The sequence below is a fragment of the Oncorhynchus masou genome, chromosome 28 (assembly GCF_036934945.1).
Source record: "Oncorhynchus masou masou isolate Uvic2021 chromosome 28, UVic_Omas_1.1, whole genome shotgun sequence".
NCBI lineage: Eukaryota > Metazoa > Chordata > Actinopteri > Salmoniformes > Salmonidae > Oncorhynchus > Oncorhynchus masou.
The window spans coordinates 74,943,065-74,959,782 of record NC_088239.1 but is presented as its reverse complement, the minus strand read 5'-3'; the positions used below and the strand labels follow the sequence as shown (position 1 = coordinate 74,959,782).

The window sequence follows — 16,718 nt, the reverse complement described above, 5'->3', positions numbered from 1 at the left end:
GTTAGTATACCGGTGATGTTGAACGCCGGAGGGGAGGAGCGGGAGTAGATGTGACAGTATCACCCCCGACACACGGCTCTAGCCACAGCGGCAAAAGTAAAAATCAAGGATGATGTTGGGATCCAGAATGTCCTCCACGAACCCCACAACGTTGGGAGTCCAGTAGGGATCTGACGGCATAGGCTGGACCCCCCTTGATGTCCAGGGGGGGGGGGGGGGTGTCGTGGGGGACAGCATCAGCTAGGGAACCAGGAACCATTGGCCTGAGAAGGGAGACATGAAAAGAAGGTGAGATACGGTAGTCACTTCCATATTGGGCGCTTCACCGGTACTTCCTGTTTGAGTGTTTGCAAGCAGGAATCAGGAGGATAGAGTTATGGTTAGATTTGCAAAATAGAGGGCAATGGAGAGCTTTGTATGCATTTGTAACGAAGACGCTGAGAGTCAAGAAGCAGGTGCAGGTGGTACGTTTAATAAACCAACAAACATGGAACGAGACAACATCGTAGTGGCGTCTTAACATAGACACAGAAGCAATATTGTCTGGGACAAGAACCTAAGGGAGTGCTAGTGACCGGTGGCGGTCTGCCTGCTCCTTCTGACGGTGGACGGCACACTGGAGTCTCACGTGAGCGTCACTCCACACTTCTGAGCGCCTGAAGCACTCATCAACCACAGGAGCTTCGGTCTGGTCCGGGGTCCACGGAGCCAGGGCTGGCTGAAAACCCAGAACACACTGGAAGGGGTCAGCCCAGTGGAGGAGTGACGTAGCGAATTCTGGGCGTACTCCGCCCACGGAAGTAATCGGGCCCACTCTCCCTGCCGGTCCTGACAGTGACTCCTCAGGAACCTCCCTAGCCTCTGGATCATCCTCTCCACCTGCCCGGAAGTGAGGCTGACCGTGACCCCGAGTTTCTCCATAAAGGCCACGGTCGGAGACGATGTCCTCCGGAAGGCCATAATGCCGGGAGACCTGCTGGAGTAGTACCGCATTGACCTGGAGAGGCGTAGGGAGACCAGAGAGTTGGATAAAACGACAGGATTTGGAAAATCGATCCACAACCACCAAAATGTCAGTGAAACCAACAGAGGGGAGCTCAGTAAGAGCGTACGAAGTGCCAGCTCATTCCATCTGCTGGATGCTGCTACTGTCCGGAAGGTGAGTGCGTACTCGGCAGCCTTCAGGTCCTCCTGCCCTCCAATTGCTGATCGAAGATACATTTGAACAGAGCCATGAACCCCTCATATGAATATAGGTCCTCCTCTCCTCTCTCCAAGACAGCAGTGGCACATTCCAATACCTGCCCCGTCAGCAGAGAAATAACCGTGGCAACCTTGGACCTCTCGGTGGTGGGGGCTCCCATGTGGTGCGCAAAGTAGAGGGAGCACTGAAGTAGGAATCCACGGCATTTAGATGGGGTGCCTTCATATTTATCCAGGAGGATAAACGGGCATCACTGACCTGAGCTTGTTGCTGAATGGGCTGTTGTGCTGGGTCGACTACTTGTAGAGTATCCTCTGCTAGTTTACTGAAACACCTCCCAGGTATGCTCAAGATGTTGCACACTGCAAAGAACCTCTTCCATAGCTGTCTTCAGTTGTGCCAGCTGGTCGTGGTGTTGACGAAGAAGGTATGCCTGCTCGTCGACTGTCTGGGAGATATTCTGTTTTCCTGCTGCTTCCATTGTTTGAGTCAGTATTCTGTAACAAATATGCTGAGAGTTGAGAAGGAGGTGATATGTTTAATAAACCAACAAACATGGAACGAGACACATTCATAGTGGTGTCTTGACATAGACACAGAAACAATACTGACTGGGTAAAGAACCTAAGGGAGTGCCACATATAGGGTAATAAGTGAGGCAATGGAGTCCAGGTGTGCCTCATGATGAAGTGCAGGTGCACGTAATGATTGGTGCCAGGTGTGCGTATTGAAGGATGCCAGGAACAGTGGTTAGTATACTGGCGACGTCGGAGGAGAGTAGACGTCACAGCATTTCTGTGTGTGTAAGTGATCTAGAGTTTTTTGCCTCTCGTTGCACAGGTGACATGCTGGAAGAAATTAGGTGAAACGGATTTAAGTTTCCCTGCATAACAAAATCACTGGCAACTAGGAGCGCCGCCTATGTATGAGCATCTTCTTGTTTGAGTATGGCACTATACAGCTCGTTGAGGTCAGTCTTAGTGCCAGCATCGGTTTATGGGGATAAATAGACAGCTATGAAAAATATAGATGAAAACTCTCTTGGTAAATAATATGGTCTACAGCTTATTCTAACTAAGGGAAGCACAACCTCGAGACTTCCTTAATATTAGAGGTCACGGACCAGCTATTGTTAACAAAGCTTACCTGAAGTTGTCATTCTGTCCTGCCGATGTTTAGGAAAACCAGAGATGTATATTATATTGTCCTTGTTCAACCACAACTCAGAGGAACATAAGATATTACAGTTCTTCAGTCTCAAATGGAGCTCGTCCATTTTTTTTTCAACCAGCTGTTTGAGGAACTGGCTCTCACTACGCAACAGGTGATACCCGGTTCCTGGGGAGCTACCCTTTTGATTGTTTTCACTTCAACCTCAGATGTTACTAACCTGATTCAGTTTATCAACCAGCTAATTATTAGCCTCACATCAAATATGCGTCTCAGATAGCTGCTGTTGTGTTTGGCTTTGAGTTTGAAATAAGATCCACGGACACCATGGAATGTTTTAATGGACCCGGGAAATCCCCGGGTCCATTTCGGAACAGGACCTCTAACTTCCATCATCAATCATTTATTCTCATCGTTCAGATTATTCCAATTTAATCATAAAGTGTTTGATTTTAAATCAATTTGATTGAATGATTGATTGAGTACTAGGCCATTTGTGACTTGAGGGCTGTTAGCAAGTTTGGCTATTAACGCCTATCAGCGCCATTCATTTACAGAGCGTAGTTTTGTAGTGGTTACCGTGACTCAACAGTCACGTGGAATTTGACCCATGACCGCTGGTGCGGCGTTAATAGGGTTACCATTACATCCCTACACACACGCGGGCACTCACACACATGCTCAAACACAAAATAAATACATACTATTACATGTTTTATTACAGTAACACATTCACATTTCTGCAAAGATACACTTACATTTATATTTGAGTCATTTTAGTTATCCAGTCAGCTTAAGATAGCTAGGTGAAGCAACCTCATCTCACTTAAATATTATACTCACTTCAAAACCCACTAATGACCTTAGTTTTTCACTGAAAACAGCAGCACCCCAACATTGTCCCTAGCTAGTCAGCCCCAACCCCTAAACCCCCACCCCTCTCTGCTCTCCATTCTCCCTCTTCGCATTCCTCAGCCTCCCTGACTTTGTTTTCAGCCTGCGTTTACTGGCAGTGACTCGGGCGGCTCAGCCCACACATAACGCAAAACAGATGTAGAAAGTGGAGCAACCAAAAGGTTGCTGAGGATATGTGTGGGGGCAGCTCAGACTGCCCTATTCTATACTCAACAAAACAAATGAGTTAGTTTCTGTCTCCTTCAAGTATTTCACATTCACAGCTTAATCTTTAAACTGTGAAAGACATATGGTTTTTCAAACATTGCCTTTGATAATAATAACAATAACTTTATTTGAATAGCGCTTTCCAATACAGGTAACAAAGTGCTTATAATCTTAAAATAATCAAATACAAGTACTAACAAAGACTGGAGGAAGAAGAATGAAAAAATATGAAATATGCATCAATGCTTTAATGTAATATAATATATGTCAGTGTTTCTATCATGGAAGACAGTAAGGAGGCAGGTTAAAATGGAGGTAGGCTTAATAGATTTAATAGAATTGATAATGAACAGAAGGTTAGGCAACACATATATACAGGATAGCTACAGCTAGGCCTATATTAAAAATGTAAAAAAGGGTAACATAGCCTAATATTGCTCTCATGGTATGGATACAGATCATAGAAATACTTTGGACTCCCGAGTGGTGCAGCGGTCTAAGGTACTGCATTGCAGTGCTAGACGCTTCACTACAGACCCTGGTTCGTTCCCAGGCTGTGTCACAACCGGCCGTGATCGGGAGTCCCATAGGGCGGTGCACAATTGTCCCAGCGTCGTCCGGGTTAGATAAAGGTTAAATAAAAATACAAAAAAGTAAGTGCTATTTGCGAGTTAAAATGTCATGAGACATTTTTCACCGTTTACATTTCTGTTGGTGGTTATCTCAAACGTATCTTTTTGACGTGCAAGAATACAGCATAGGATGGATAACATAAGGGTGTGAATCGTTTTAAGAGCTGTACAGTTTACGACCTATGTTCTACAGAACGACTTTCTGCCCACATCACGTTGCTGCGAAAATGACATCACCTTCCCACGAGGGGGCAGGCGTTCCTGCGTCGGGGGAGGAGCTATGGACCCGGCTGAATGGGCCAGTTCGTTTTGCATGGCACGGTGACCCGTTTAACGGAGTTTTTTTTGTTAGATCATTTCATTGGTCCTTAAGTTAAATCGCCACTAACCCCGGGAACCGGGCCATGCAAAACGAGCTGGCCCATTCTTTCCAAGCCAACCCAGCCAACCTCTGTCCCCGCTTCCCGGAGCAGAGCAGACATAAAAACAACAAACACATAGAGCAGTCAGTAGTAGCCTACATACTCCTGGGTGTTCGGTTTGTCAAGGGATTTTGTGAGAGAAAAAACAGGACGCCGTTTTACCCTCAAGACATGGGGGAAGACTACCACAGTGTAGGCTTCATATGACATTGTTGCTGTTGTAGCGATACCAACGGACGACACCAATGGTTTATCTAACGGGAGCTCAGTGCGAACGACGCAGTATCAAGCTGGGTTCCCCTGATGTGATGTTCGATGCCAGCACCTGGAGGATACGCAACATCTGGGACGGGGTGAAACTAGAGGTCGCCGGGGATGCGAGCCCTGTTGTCTTGCATAGCTTCACCCAACTGGACCCTGACCTTCCGCAGTTGGAGGTAACGAAAAAACGTATTTACTGCGCACTGTAGCCTTGTGTGAGGTTTTCAATGCGTTTGTTAACTGGTCTGTTATCCAAGCTACCACAGATGATTGATGCAGGTTTATAGCCTAGGGGTTTGAGAGGATACGATCTGTGTTCTGTTGTGTTTTGTTGTTTACTTCTGCCTTAGTGTCAATGACACAGTTATTGAAGTCCAATACGTTTAAGTGCGCATCAACATTAGTAGGCTACAGATGTAATCCTTTTGAAATGCGTCAACATAGTTTGAGTAGCCCGTTTCTTTCCAGAAAAGTTCAACACACGTTGTGAAATCGATATGTTTTATTGATGAAGAACAAACATGTAACTGTTTATTATTTCATAATATAGCGTGTTTTTATTTTATTTTGTATTTATCCTTTATTTATACAGGGATTGAACATTGAGACACATGTCTGTTTAGCAAGTGAGCCCTTCAAACAACATAAGTACCCTGATTTAGTTTTTAGTACAACTAATTAGTTAACAATATATTGGTCCACAATGCATAGACACTGAACAAGAAAATCGTTATAGTCACTGTTATAATTTTACAAAAGAAATTGCTCAACAAGTCTATGCTGCTTATTAAATTAAATGAATACCAGTTATAAATAATCATCAATGAAACCCCTTTAGAAGACAAGGTTATATGAGTTGGAGCCATCATCAATTTGATTTTAATGTTTTAAAAACACTATTATTGTATGGAACAGACACAACACCCGTCACTAGATGTTTTCCCCCCAAATGGTACAAGACAGCTTTTAAAACGAAGCCAGTGAACCAGCCACAATAATCGATTCAATTGGATTTCAATACGTCACAGTGTTGACTGCTGTCCAAGCAGTATGTTTTCTACTTTCCAAATAACACACGGCCTCGCTGGTGATGTCAGTAATAGGCTATGTCCCTCAAACTCAACTCTGGACTTCGAAGCCAGTTCCACTGCATTTCTTCATTTTCCCCCTTGAATCAGGGACTGATTTTAGATGTGGGACACAACCTGTCTGGCATGGTAGTGTTTTGGAGGACGTTTGGCTCTCGACCTTCGCCTCTCCTGTGTCCATACGGGAGTTTCAGTGATGGGACTAGACTACCAATGGGACTAGACTACCAATGGGACAAGACTACCAATGGGATATCACAAAATTGTCCAAAGTTTGGATACACTTACTCAATACAGGGTTTTTCTTTCTGTTTACTATTTTTTGCATTGTAGAATAATATTAAATACATCAAAATTATGAAATAAACACATGGAATCATGTAGTAACCAGAAAAGTGTTAAACAAATTTTAAACATTTTTTTTATATTTGAGATTCTTCCAGGTAGCCACCCTTTGCCTTGATGACATTTTTTGCACACCTTGGAATTCTCTCAACAAGTTTCATGAGGTAGTCTTGTTAAAAGGTCATTTGTGGAGTTTCTTTCCTTCTTAATGCGTTTGAGCCAACCAGTTGTGTTGTCACAAGGTAGGGGGGTATACAGAATATAGCCCTATTTGGTAAAATACCAAGTCCATATGTAACAGTATAGCTTTAGGCTGTCCCCTTGCCCATACCCTGGTGTGAACTAGGGACTCTCTGCACACATCAACAACAGTCACCCACGAAGCATTGTTACCCATTGCTCCACAAAAACCCTTGCATAGCAAGGGGAACTACTACTTCAAGGTCTCAGAGCAAGTGACATCACTGATTGAAACGTTATTTATCGCGCACCACCGCTAACTAGCTAGCCGTTTCACACCGTTTCACATCCGTTACAGATATTATGGCAAGAACAGCTCAAATAAGTAAAGAGTAACGACATTCCACCATTACTTTAAGTTATGAAGGTCAGTCAATCTGGATAATTTCAAGAACTTTGAACGTTTCTTCAAGTGCAGTCGCAAAACCCATCAAGCGCTATGATGAAATTGGCTCTCATGAGGACCGCCACAGGAAAGGAAGACCCAGAGTTCCCTCTGTGGTAGAGGGTAAATTCATTTGAGTTACCAGACTCAGAAATAAATAAAAACCCAAATGAGTTCAAGTAACAGACATCTCAACATCAACCGTTCAGAGGAGACTTTGTGAATCAGGCCTTCATAGTCAAATTGCTGCAAAGAAACCACTACTAAAGGACACCAATAATAATAAGAGACTTGCTTGGGCCAAGAAACACGAGCAATGAACATTAGACCGGTGGAAATCTGTCCTTTGGTCTGATGAGTCCAAATTTGAGATTTTTGGTTCCAACCGCTGTGTCTTTGTGAGACGCAGAGTAGGTGAACAGATGATATCTGCATGTGTAGTTCCCACTGTGAAGCATGGGGGAGGAGGTGTGATGGTGTGGGGGTGTTTTGCTGGTGAGACTGTCTGTGATTTATTTAGAAGTCTAGGCACACTTAACCAGCATGGAACAGCAGCATTTCGCCATCCCATCTGGTTTGCGCTGTTTTTCAACAAGGCAATGACCCAACACACCTCCAGGCTGTGTATGGGCTATTTGACCAAGAAGGAGAGTGACAGAGTGCTGCATCAGATGACCTGGCCTCCACAATCACCTGACCGCAACCCAACTGAGATGGTTTGGGATGAGTTGGACTGCAGAGGGATGGAAAAGCTGCAAAACATGTACTCAGCATATTTAGGAAATCCTTCAAGACTGTTGTAAAAGCATTCCAGAGTGTGCAAAGCTGTCATCAAGGCAAAGGGTGGCTACTTTGAAGAATCTTGAATATAAAATATATTTTGATTAGTTTAACATCATTCCATATGTTTTATTTCATAGTTTTGATGTCTTCACTATTATTTTACAATGTAAAAATAAAGAAGCCTTGAATGAGGGTGTGTGGGCAGGGGGATGTGGCTGTGTGTGCACTCTGCCGACAGCTGTGTGTGTGAGTCACTAAAGCTTTCTAATTCTCTCTCCTGGCTCCAAGGCGGCAATAAGATCAGGGGTTTTCTAAAGCTCAGACTGCCTCCAACCCACGGCCTCTCTGGTGTCCAATCTCAGTTTACGGGGTTGAAATCCTTCCAACTCCACACTCTTCCCCTATTATAACCAATTAACTAAAATAACCAGAGAAAAAACTTGATGAGTTTGGGAGAAGCAACATGCATTGAAGTAGTCTCATACTGAAATATCTTTTAACTGTAAGTGTCTGTGGGGGAAATAATGCCTCTTAAATGACTGAGATGTTCCTGTATGGTAATGACCTCTTGTGAGTAGTGTGTGACTGTGAAGCGTGTCGTCCATCCACGGATCTTCGAAATCTTATTATAGAATAATTTTCTTTGTTCAAGTCTTCTCCCTCGTGTAGTTCTGGAGGGGGGTCGGGGAGAGTTGGCTAACTGAATAAATCCACTGCTGCGTGTCCTTTGGGAAAATAATGGCCTCAGCTGAATTTTACATCTGCTGTTTCATTGAGCAACAACTATACTTCCTCCACCCATACTGTACTGTACAAAATCAGAGGAAGCTTGAGCGAGAGCAACTGGCAAATTTCGTGCCAGGCTCTTAGTTCTAGTGTGCTGGCAGAAGGAAACGGGTGTATCGTGTTCACTGACACACTCTGTAGCCATATCTTATGGCCCTCAATCACCAGCAAAACTTGGTCAAAGAGGAGAATAGAAAGTGACCACACTGATTACTCTCTGCTTGAAGTCGTCTGCGCATTAGGAATGGAGGTGTAGTAGTTTGGACTGAATATTACCTGAACGATAGGGAATTCAATTGAACCTTGAATACAGTATTTAGTCAGTAGTAGAGATGTAGGATCTTACCTGGACCTGTATTAGTGCGGCAAAATAATTCTGCAGAATTAGGATTTGAACGTTTTGTCTATAATGTTGCTTGATCGGTGGTTAGGCTATTAGCAGGTCAAAATGAGGCTACATAAAAAGTGGAATACATAACATTGTGTTAGGTTTTCAGTGAATTTATGTAAATCCTAAAGCTCGTATTTCCTGTGACCCAGGAAAATTCTCAGCAACAAAAGAGTGATCAAATTAGGACCCTACATCTGTAGATATGAAGCAGTTTGCAGTAAAAATTTGATGAAATTAAATTTTATTGGTCACATACACATGGTTAGCAGATGTTAATGTGAGTATAGCGAAATGCTTGTGCTTCTAGTTCCGACAGTGCAGTAATATCTAACAACTACCTAATACACACACATCTAAAGGGAAAGAATAAGAATATGTACATAAAAATATATGGATGAGCGATGACCGAGCGGCATATGCAAGATGCAATAGATGGTATAAAATACAGTATATGAGTAATGTAAGATATGTAAACATTATTAAAGTGACTAGTGATCCATTTATTAAAGTGGCCAAGGATTTTGAGTCTGTATGTAGGCAGCAGCCTCTCTGTTAGTGATGGCTGTTTAACAGTCTGATAGCCTTGAGATAGAAGCCGTTTTTCAGTCTCGGTCCCAGCTTTGATGCACTTGTACTGATCTCGCCTTCTGGATGGTAGCGGGGTGAACTCGGGTGGTTGTTGCCCTGGTTGTTGTCCTTGTCCTGGAGGGCAGGTAGTTTGCCCCCGGTGATGCGTTGTGCATACTGCACCACCCTCTGGAGAGCCGTGTGGATAGTGGGTGGTGCAATTGCTGTACCAGGCGGTGATACAGCCCAACAGGGTGCTATCAATTGTGCATCTGAAAAAGGTTTGGGAGGGTTTTGGATGACAATCTCAATTTCTTCAGCCTCCTGAGGTTGAAGAGGCACTGTTGCTGTTGCTCCTTCTTCACCACACTGTCTGTGTGGGTGGACCATTTCAGTTTGTCCTTGATGTGTATGCCGAGGAACATAGTTGTTTTCCAATAAACTAACAGAATGGTTTTGAGTAGACTACTCTAGATTTCATATGGACTCCGCTCGCGTGCATTTCAGAACTGTTCAAGAATAAGACCTGTGTGTGTGCCCTGCGGGTAGTCAAGAATAAGACAGGTGTGTGTGCCCTGCAGGTAGTCAAGAATAAGACCGGTGTGTGTGCCCTGCGGGTAGTCAAGAATAAGACAGGTGTGTGTGCCCTGTGGGTAGCTGTAAACAAAGATACTGAATACACATTGCTTAAACAGATTTGATTGTAGTTTCCATTATACTGTAATGATAATATTACAGACCATAGAGATCTTCACGGTGAAAACATTTTGTTCATCCAGCATTTCCCCCCGTAGACACAGTGGGACGTAGGTCTCAGCCGGCTGACACATTCTTTCCACGGCCAACTTTCCCTCCAATAAACATAAATAGACCAAATCAAGAAGTGACCAGCCAGTCACTCTATTTGAGCAATTTATGTGTTCAACCTACTTTTCAGTACTTCTCAGTCTGCAAGAGATATAGTTCTAGACCATAGTGTGTTGAAATGGTTTGCCTTGGCCTGTCAAGTACATTTTAGTAGTTCATGGAAAGGGAAATATTAACACACATACAACAACATCCATGTCTCTCAGGTGCTTACTGTATACCGTTATTTCGTAAACAGAAAAAAAAATACTAAACTGTGTCAAACATAGCAGAGGTCTGTTAAGGCGTCTGCATGCTTCCTATCCAGAATAGTTAATGCGTATATTATGACGACTTTTTGGCAATGGTTTTTTCGACTGTACGTCCACACACAAACATTTCTCGAGGCAAGCCCGAGTTCGGAGCCGAAGTCTACGCCCCTACGTCGGTCACTGGTCAACAGTAGGGATTCTTCAGTGAAGTGTTTGTTTTTTATTCAGCGATAGACAACTCATTTTCATTCACACTTTTTCACTTGAGAAATACTGCACCAAACATCTTAGTTAGATGTAAAATTACACAACTAAAATCTCCTCTGCAAAAAAAAAAAAATTATTGACAGATTTCTTGAGTTATCTTAGATTCATTCTGACTTTTGAGGAAGTGTATACTGGCTACGGCGTCTCAAGATGGACAAACAGCACTTTTGCCGCTTTTTCCTATTTTTCAGGCGAAGGTCTTTTAAGGGAGTATGCGAGTACACTGAAGCATGCAGAAGCCTTTAGCCCTCTGTCTCGATAACCATCCGTAGTCAATAGGTCTACATTATGTTTTGATGAAATTAAATGATTTTAGCCTTGGCTGAGTCCCTGTTTCTGAAATCCCTAACTGACAATAAATAAATCTACTCTATTTCTTCCTCTAAATGCAGAGAATGACACGAGGCTATCGAACAAGCATGGTGTTTGTCTCATGATTCCTGTTGATCAAGGTGGGGATCAATCCCCGAGCTGACAAGGTAAAAATCTGTCGTTCTGCCCCTGAACAAGGCAGTTAACCCACTGTTCCTAGGTCGTCATTGTAAATAAGAATTTGTTCTTAACTGAATTGCCTACTTAAACAAAGGTAAAATATATATATTTTTAAAGGCACGGAGTGGCACATTTTGGGAATCTGCATGCGTGTATCTCCAATGCTGGTCACGTGCCTGGAGATTGGCGGTACTGTGCCTTCATCTAATCCCTCCAACTCTTAATCCTGTTAGTTGATTAAGGCTAATCAGTCTTCTCACTCCAGGGCACTCGCCGCATACACACACCACTGCAAACCAAACACACAAGCTCCTCTTTGGCCTTCAAGAACCATCGAGAGAGCCAGCTTCTGCTGGGTGGCTTTTTCATGTTAGTATTATATTTTGTTTTCGTCTGCAAATTGACTGTGAGTTTGAGGCAAGAATTTCAGGCCGTTTATCTCATTTCTGTAAAATAGAACAGACATTTTCAAAGAATGGTTTGTTTGACGCATGCCTGTTTTATGTTTTCTTTGGTCCTCTAAAAAGCGGAGAATGTTACATTATGGCATTTCTGTCAAATTGAATGTCTCCCAACACTCACTTTATAGACCCTATTCTGCCTTTTCACTAGACATATAAATCCTCCCTGTGACCCTCAGTGAAAGTCCTCCCTTCCTACCACCCTCATTGTGATTAGCTAACTTCTATGTTAGGTCCCCTCTTCTCTTTGATTTTAAAAGACTGGCCTCTCATATCCTATTCATCTTATACCACTTTCTCATTGGGTTTAGCTCAAGACATTCTGAAGATACATTTTCTCATTTTATCAGATGCTCTTAACTGCTCCTGTTAGTCACTCTGGATAAGTGCCTTGCTCAAAGGGCACTTATCACATTGATGAGATTTTTCACCTAGTTGGCTTGAGGATTTGAACCAACAACCTTTTGGTTACTGGCCCATTGCTCTTAACCACTAAGCTACCTGCACACTCACTCTCCATGCCTGTCTTGAGGCCATAAAAGCAGATGGTGTTCAACTTCAGGCCCAGTTGTAGCTTTGATACCTCTGGAGATGTATTGATCCTCCACTGTCTGTATTCAGTGTTTTCCTGGAAACCCAATACCTGCCTTCTCCCATGTGATAGTGTGTGAGTGGTTGTGTAATCGTAGGATATTGAGCCAGTCTGGATTTGAGGGAGGCTTCCCCAGAATCCTGTAAACATTCTTGTCTCCACGTGTCAGTTTCCTTCTACCTACATTCTCCATCAGTCCCTCTCTTAATCTATATATAAATAATAATAATATAATAATAATAATAATCTCTCCTCCCTCTCTTTTCATCCATGTCCCTCCCTCATTCTCCATGTCCCTCCCTCATTCTCCATGTCCCTCCCTCTTTCTGCCCTTCCTTTTAACCTTCCACTAGGAAATTCAATTAAGATGCTCCCAGCGAAGGCGATCAGATCGATTCCACTCATCTACAGTTGATGATGTCATGCATCCAGCACTACTACCTAATTCCTTGTTATCCTCTGGTCATAAACAATAACATGATGTTCTTCTAGGTCAAAGCACTAAAGCGAAACGTATTTACGTGATTAGACGCCAAAGAGTCCGGGTCGTGAAAACGGCTCAGGGAATGCAGGGCGAGCCGAACTTAACTGTTCACAACAAGACACTGGATGAGATTACTCTGCCCTCGGGTTAGAACGGTTGAAAAAGGTTTTGAATACCTCAAAAGTAATTCAGGATAAGGCTTTAGTTTCAGAAAGATTCAAAGCGTTTTTGAATGGCTTTCAAGGTTCTGCTTTAATTATAAATGCTATGTCATTCTTCTTATGGTCAGGTCAGCTTTTTGACATTTCTGTATTGCTTTGATATTTTCAGTTTGAAACTCCTGTGTTAGCGCTTGCAGATTAGAAAAATAACACTGTTGTTAAGCCTGTTCTATAGGTTTTTTTTATTTTACCTTTATTTAACCAGGCAAGTCAGTTAAGAACAAATTCTTATTGTCAATGACGGCCTAGGAACAGTGGGTTAACTGCCTGTTCAGGGGAAGAACGACAGATTTGTACCTTGTCAGCTCGGGGGTTTGAACTTGGAACCTTCCGGTTACTAGTCCAACGCTCTAACCACTAGGCTACCCTGCCGCCCCTATAGGTAATGCCTATAGATAAGGACCCAAACAGCTGAATGTAGTTGTTACCTTATCCTTAGGTCATAGGATCAGGGAGTTAATGGATTGCATATCACAACACATTGACAGCATTACGTATTTTTCTAGGTCATATAAAGAAAAGGGAACATCTCTGGCTTTGGCTGGTAGTTTGGTTTTGTGCTGTGGTGGAAAAAGTACCCAATTGTCATACTTGAGTAAAAGTATAGATACCTTTTTAATAGAAAGCTCCTCAAGTAAAAGTGAAAGTCAACTGGTAAATACTACTTGAGTAAAAGTCTAAAAGTATTTGGTTTTAAATATATTTAGTATCACAAGTAAATGTAATTGCTAAAGTATACATAAATATCAGAAGTAAATGTATAAATCATTTCAAATTCCTTATATTAAGCAAAGCCCAGTACTTTACACCACTGGTTTTGTGTGTATTCATTGTCGAATTCTCTCCGATCAGAGGCCTATAGTTCAGACATGACGAACCAAAGCAGAGTCTGCCCGGCACGGAGTCTGATAGAAACAGAGCTCCTTGTGTTGTCGTCACGTCATTGTTGTTTTATCGATTTGAGAGAACACTGAACAGCATTGAATGACAAAAAGGGCTGGACAATAGAAGGGACAGTGATTTAGAGTTGAAAGCGAGAGCGAGGGGGGATTGATTTAGGGCAGTGAACGGGAGTGCTGCTATAGAGGATAGTAGATGTGAGAGCAGGTTTTGAAGGGGGCAGAATTGCAGAGGGATGTGAATGGAGGCCATATTGTGGTGACAGGGCTCTCTAAGGGGAGACTGAGGCTCAAGTAGTACAGTACTACAGCTGCACATCTGGACCCCATCAGGCCTAGTTCTTTATCTCCCTGTTTTCCCTTTAAACGTCCACCCCCGCAGAGCTCTGGCAGCCAGAGCTAGGTGTTGATTTACGGCCATTGAGAGAACATAATCATTTCAAAAACAAGTTTACGTTACGCTCGATCTGATTATCAGATGGAAAAAGATGACACTTAAGTCTGGGGGAATTTACGGAACAGGGACAAAATATTTGCTAGCAATATGAAAATGTTAAATAAAGATTGGTCTTGAAATTCAACCCTGTGGTACCCCTTTTCCCCCTTAGTTGCTTCCAGTCCTCATTCCTCTCCTCCATATTGTCATAGTAAAGTGCGACAGTGTTATTCTTACAGATTCCTGCACAGAGGAATGTGTGTGTGTGACCCAAAACAGAAGACGCAGGCTAGCAGCACACAGTGTTGTCTCCAATATTATCCTATTATCTTACACCTTCCCAGTCATAGCCACAGCAATGAGAGAACTTGACCTTCTTCACCGACACCAAACAAAGGAGGGTGAAACACAAAGACCCAACCTTGGGCTTGCTCTGGTTAGATATCCAATGGCCAGTCTGTGCTGTTCTAAAGGGAGTTCACTTCTGGTGATAGCATTACTCCTCCATGCTAACACTGGTCTAATAAATTGTTTTTGCGTGGGTGTCTTGCAGACAGACTCACTCCTTTGGTCAGCTACAGATTGACAGTATCAATCCTTTCAAACCTAACTCCCACCGCTAAGAAGACTGATGGTGCCTTTTGGGTGAAATAAATACAGAGAGGATTTTCAGAGAGCCCAACTTTTCAGGTCTCTGTAAGCAAATGGGCACTAACACCCTCTTTTATGTATTCTACATGGCTGAAGTATTGATTTGGAATATTGTGTGCCAAATCATTTTAACTAGCCCAAAATACATAAATGAGGACAAAACAAGAGTTGTCATAACAGACTGAAGTAGATCAGCTTCTGCTTTGCTCAGTCCTCCCCCGGTTTGCGTAGGTGTCCACCTGATGTTTCATGTGCTGACTCTCACTGCTCTGTTAAAACCAGCAGCAACGTGCCAGAACAAACCAGGCCAGATATCCTGCTCAAACTTCAGACCAAAGCACACATTTATTTAATTGTAGGGTAATCATTTCCTTAGGAGATGAAGGGCTAGTGTGTGAGATGGAAAATGAAAAGAAAGTTCAACCCTGTGACCCTTTGTTACCGTAGTACAGGATACATGCGTTCAGTATGTTCCCTCACAAAATAACAGTTTATAATATATATATATATATATATATATATTTATTTATTCATATAATATATATATATATTTATTTATTCATATAATATATATATATATTTATTTATATATTTATTTATTCATATAATATATATATATTTATTTATATATTTATTTATTCATATAATATATATATATTTATTTATATATATATATATATTTATTTATATATTTATATATATATATATATTTATTTATATAATATATTTATATAATATATTTATATGCATCCAACACTACTTCTTATATATATATATATATATATATATATATATTTGGGTTGAGAAGTCATTGAGGACATGATCAAAAGCTTCATATTATTGAAGGACCAAAGGATATGAGATTCAATATTCTTTAGTTTCAAAAGGATACACAAGGATGTGTGTGTGTGCATGCATTAGAAAGCTAAATCAACCCCTAACACTGCACGGTGAAAGTGATCCAGCTGAAAGTGATCCAGCTGAGGAAGGACAGAAGGGGGGGGGGGGGGTGTTAAAGCTATGAGCCTAGGGTCCTCACGGGACTTTAGAGATGTCACAGCAGACGCCACCGGCATTAGCCACCAGCATTAGCCCTTTGCCAAAGAACTTCCCCTCTCTATCGCTCTCCTTACTCTCTCTGGCCTTCTCCTCCACATATCCTCTGTAGCATTCTCTAAAACCAAGAATTGATTCCATTAATGATACTTTGCCCACCCATACTGTACATTCTACACGTACCTGGATGGATAGTAGGAGGAGTGTCCTTATTATAACCACATTAATACATTATAAACTGAGGGGGTTCGAGCCCTGAATGCTGATTGGCTGACAGCCATGGTCGTATACCATGGGTATGACAAACATGTATTTTACTGCTCTAATTATGTTGGTAACCAGTTTTTAATAGCAATAAGGTGTTTGTGTTATATTGCCAATATACCACAGCCTAGGGGCGTTACGACGTACCTAAGAATAGCCCTTAGCCGTGGTATATTGGACATATACCACACCCCCTTGGACCGTAGCTTAATTATAGCAACCATAAAGTCATCCTGAGAGACGTGGCTGAATGAGAAAAGGAGAGAGGAGGGATTGAATGTGGCAGCCGTGGAGGGACTGAAGGCAAGATATAAACAATCGCCCGGGCCGATTAGAGATCTAAGTGGCACATGATATCATCGCTTCACTTCAAGGGCCATC

General features: G+C 42.3%; 1 protein-coding gene across 4 annotated transcripts in view; it reads left to right on the top strand.

Moving 5' to 3' along the window:
• Positions 1-16,718, top strand: part of LOC135518280 (ral guanine nucleotide dissociation stimulator-like) — an 87,841-nt gene that overhangs the window by 26,248 nt on the left and 44,875 nt on the right. For 2 of the 4 annotated variants that reach the window (XM_064943336.1, XM_064943334.1), the window contains exon 1: positions 4,441-4,987. The exons of the other annotated variants lie outside the window; for them this stretch is intronic. In XM_064943336.1, the coding sequence (XP_064799408.1) occupies positions 4,796-4,987 (192 nt within the window). In that variant the 5' untranslated portion in view covers positions 4,441-4,795. Of the gene's footprint in view, positions 1-4,440; positions 4,988-16,718 lie in introns of those variants that run through there. 4 annotated transcript variants of the gene reach the window in all.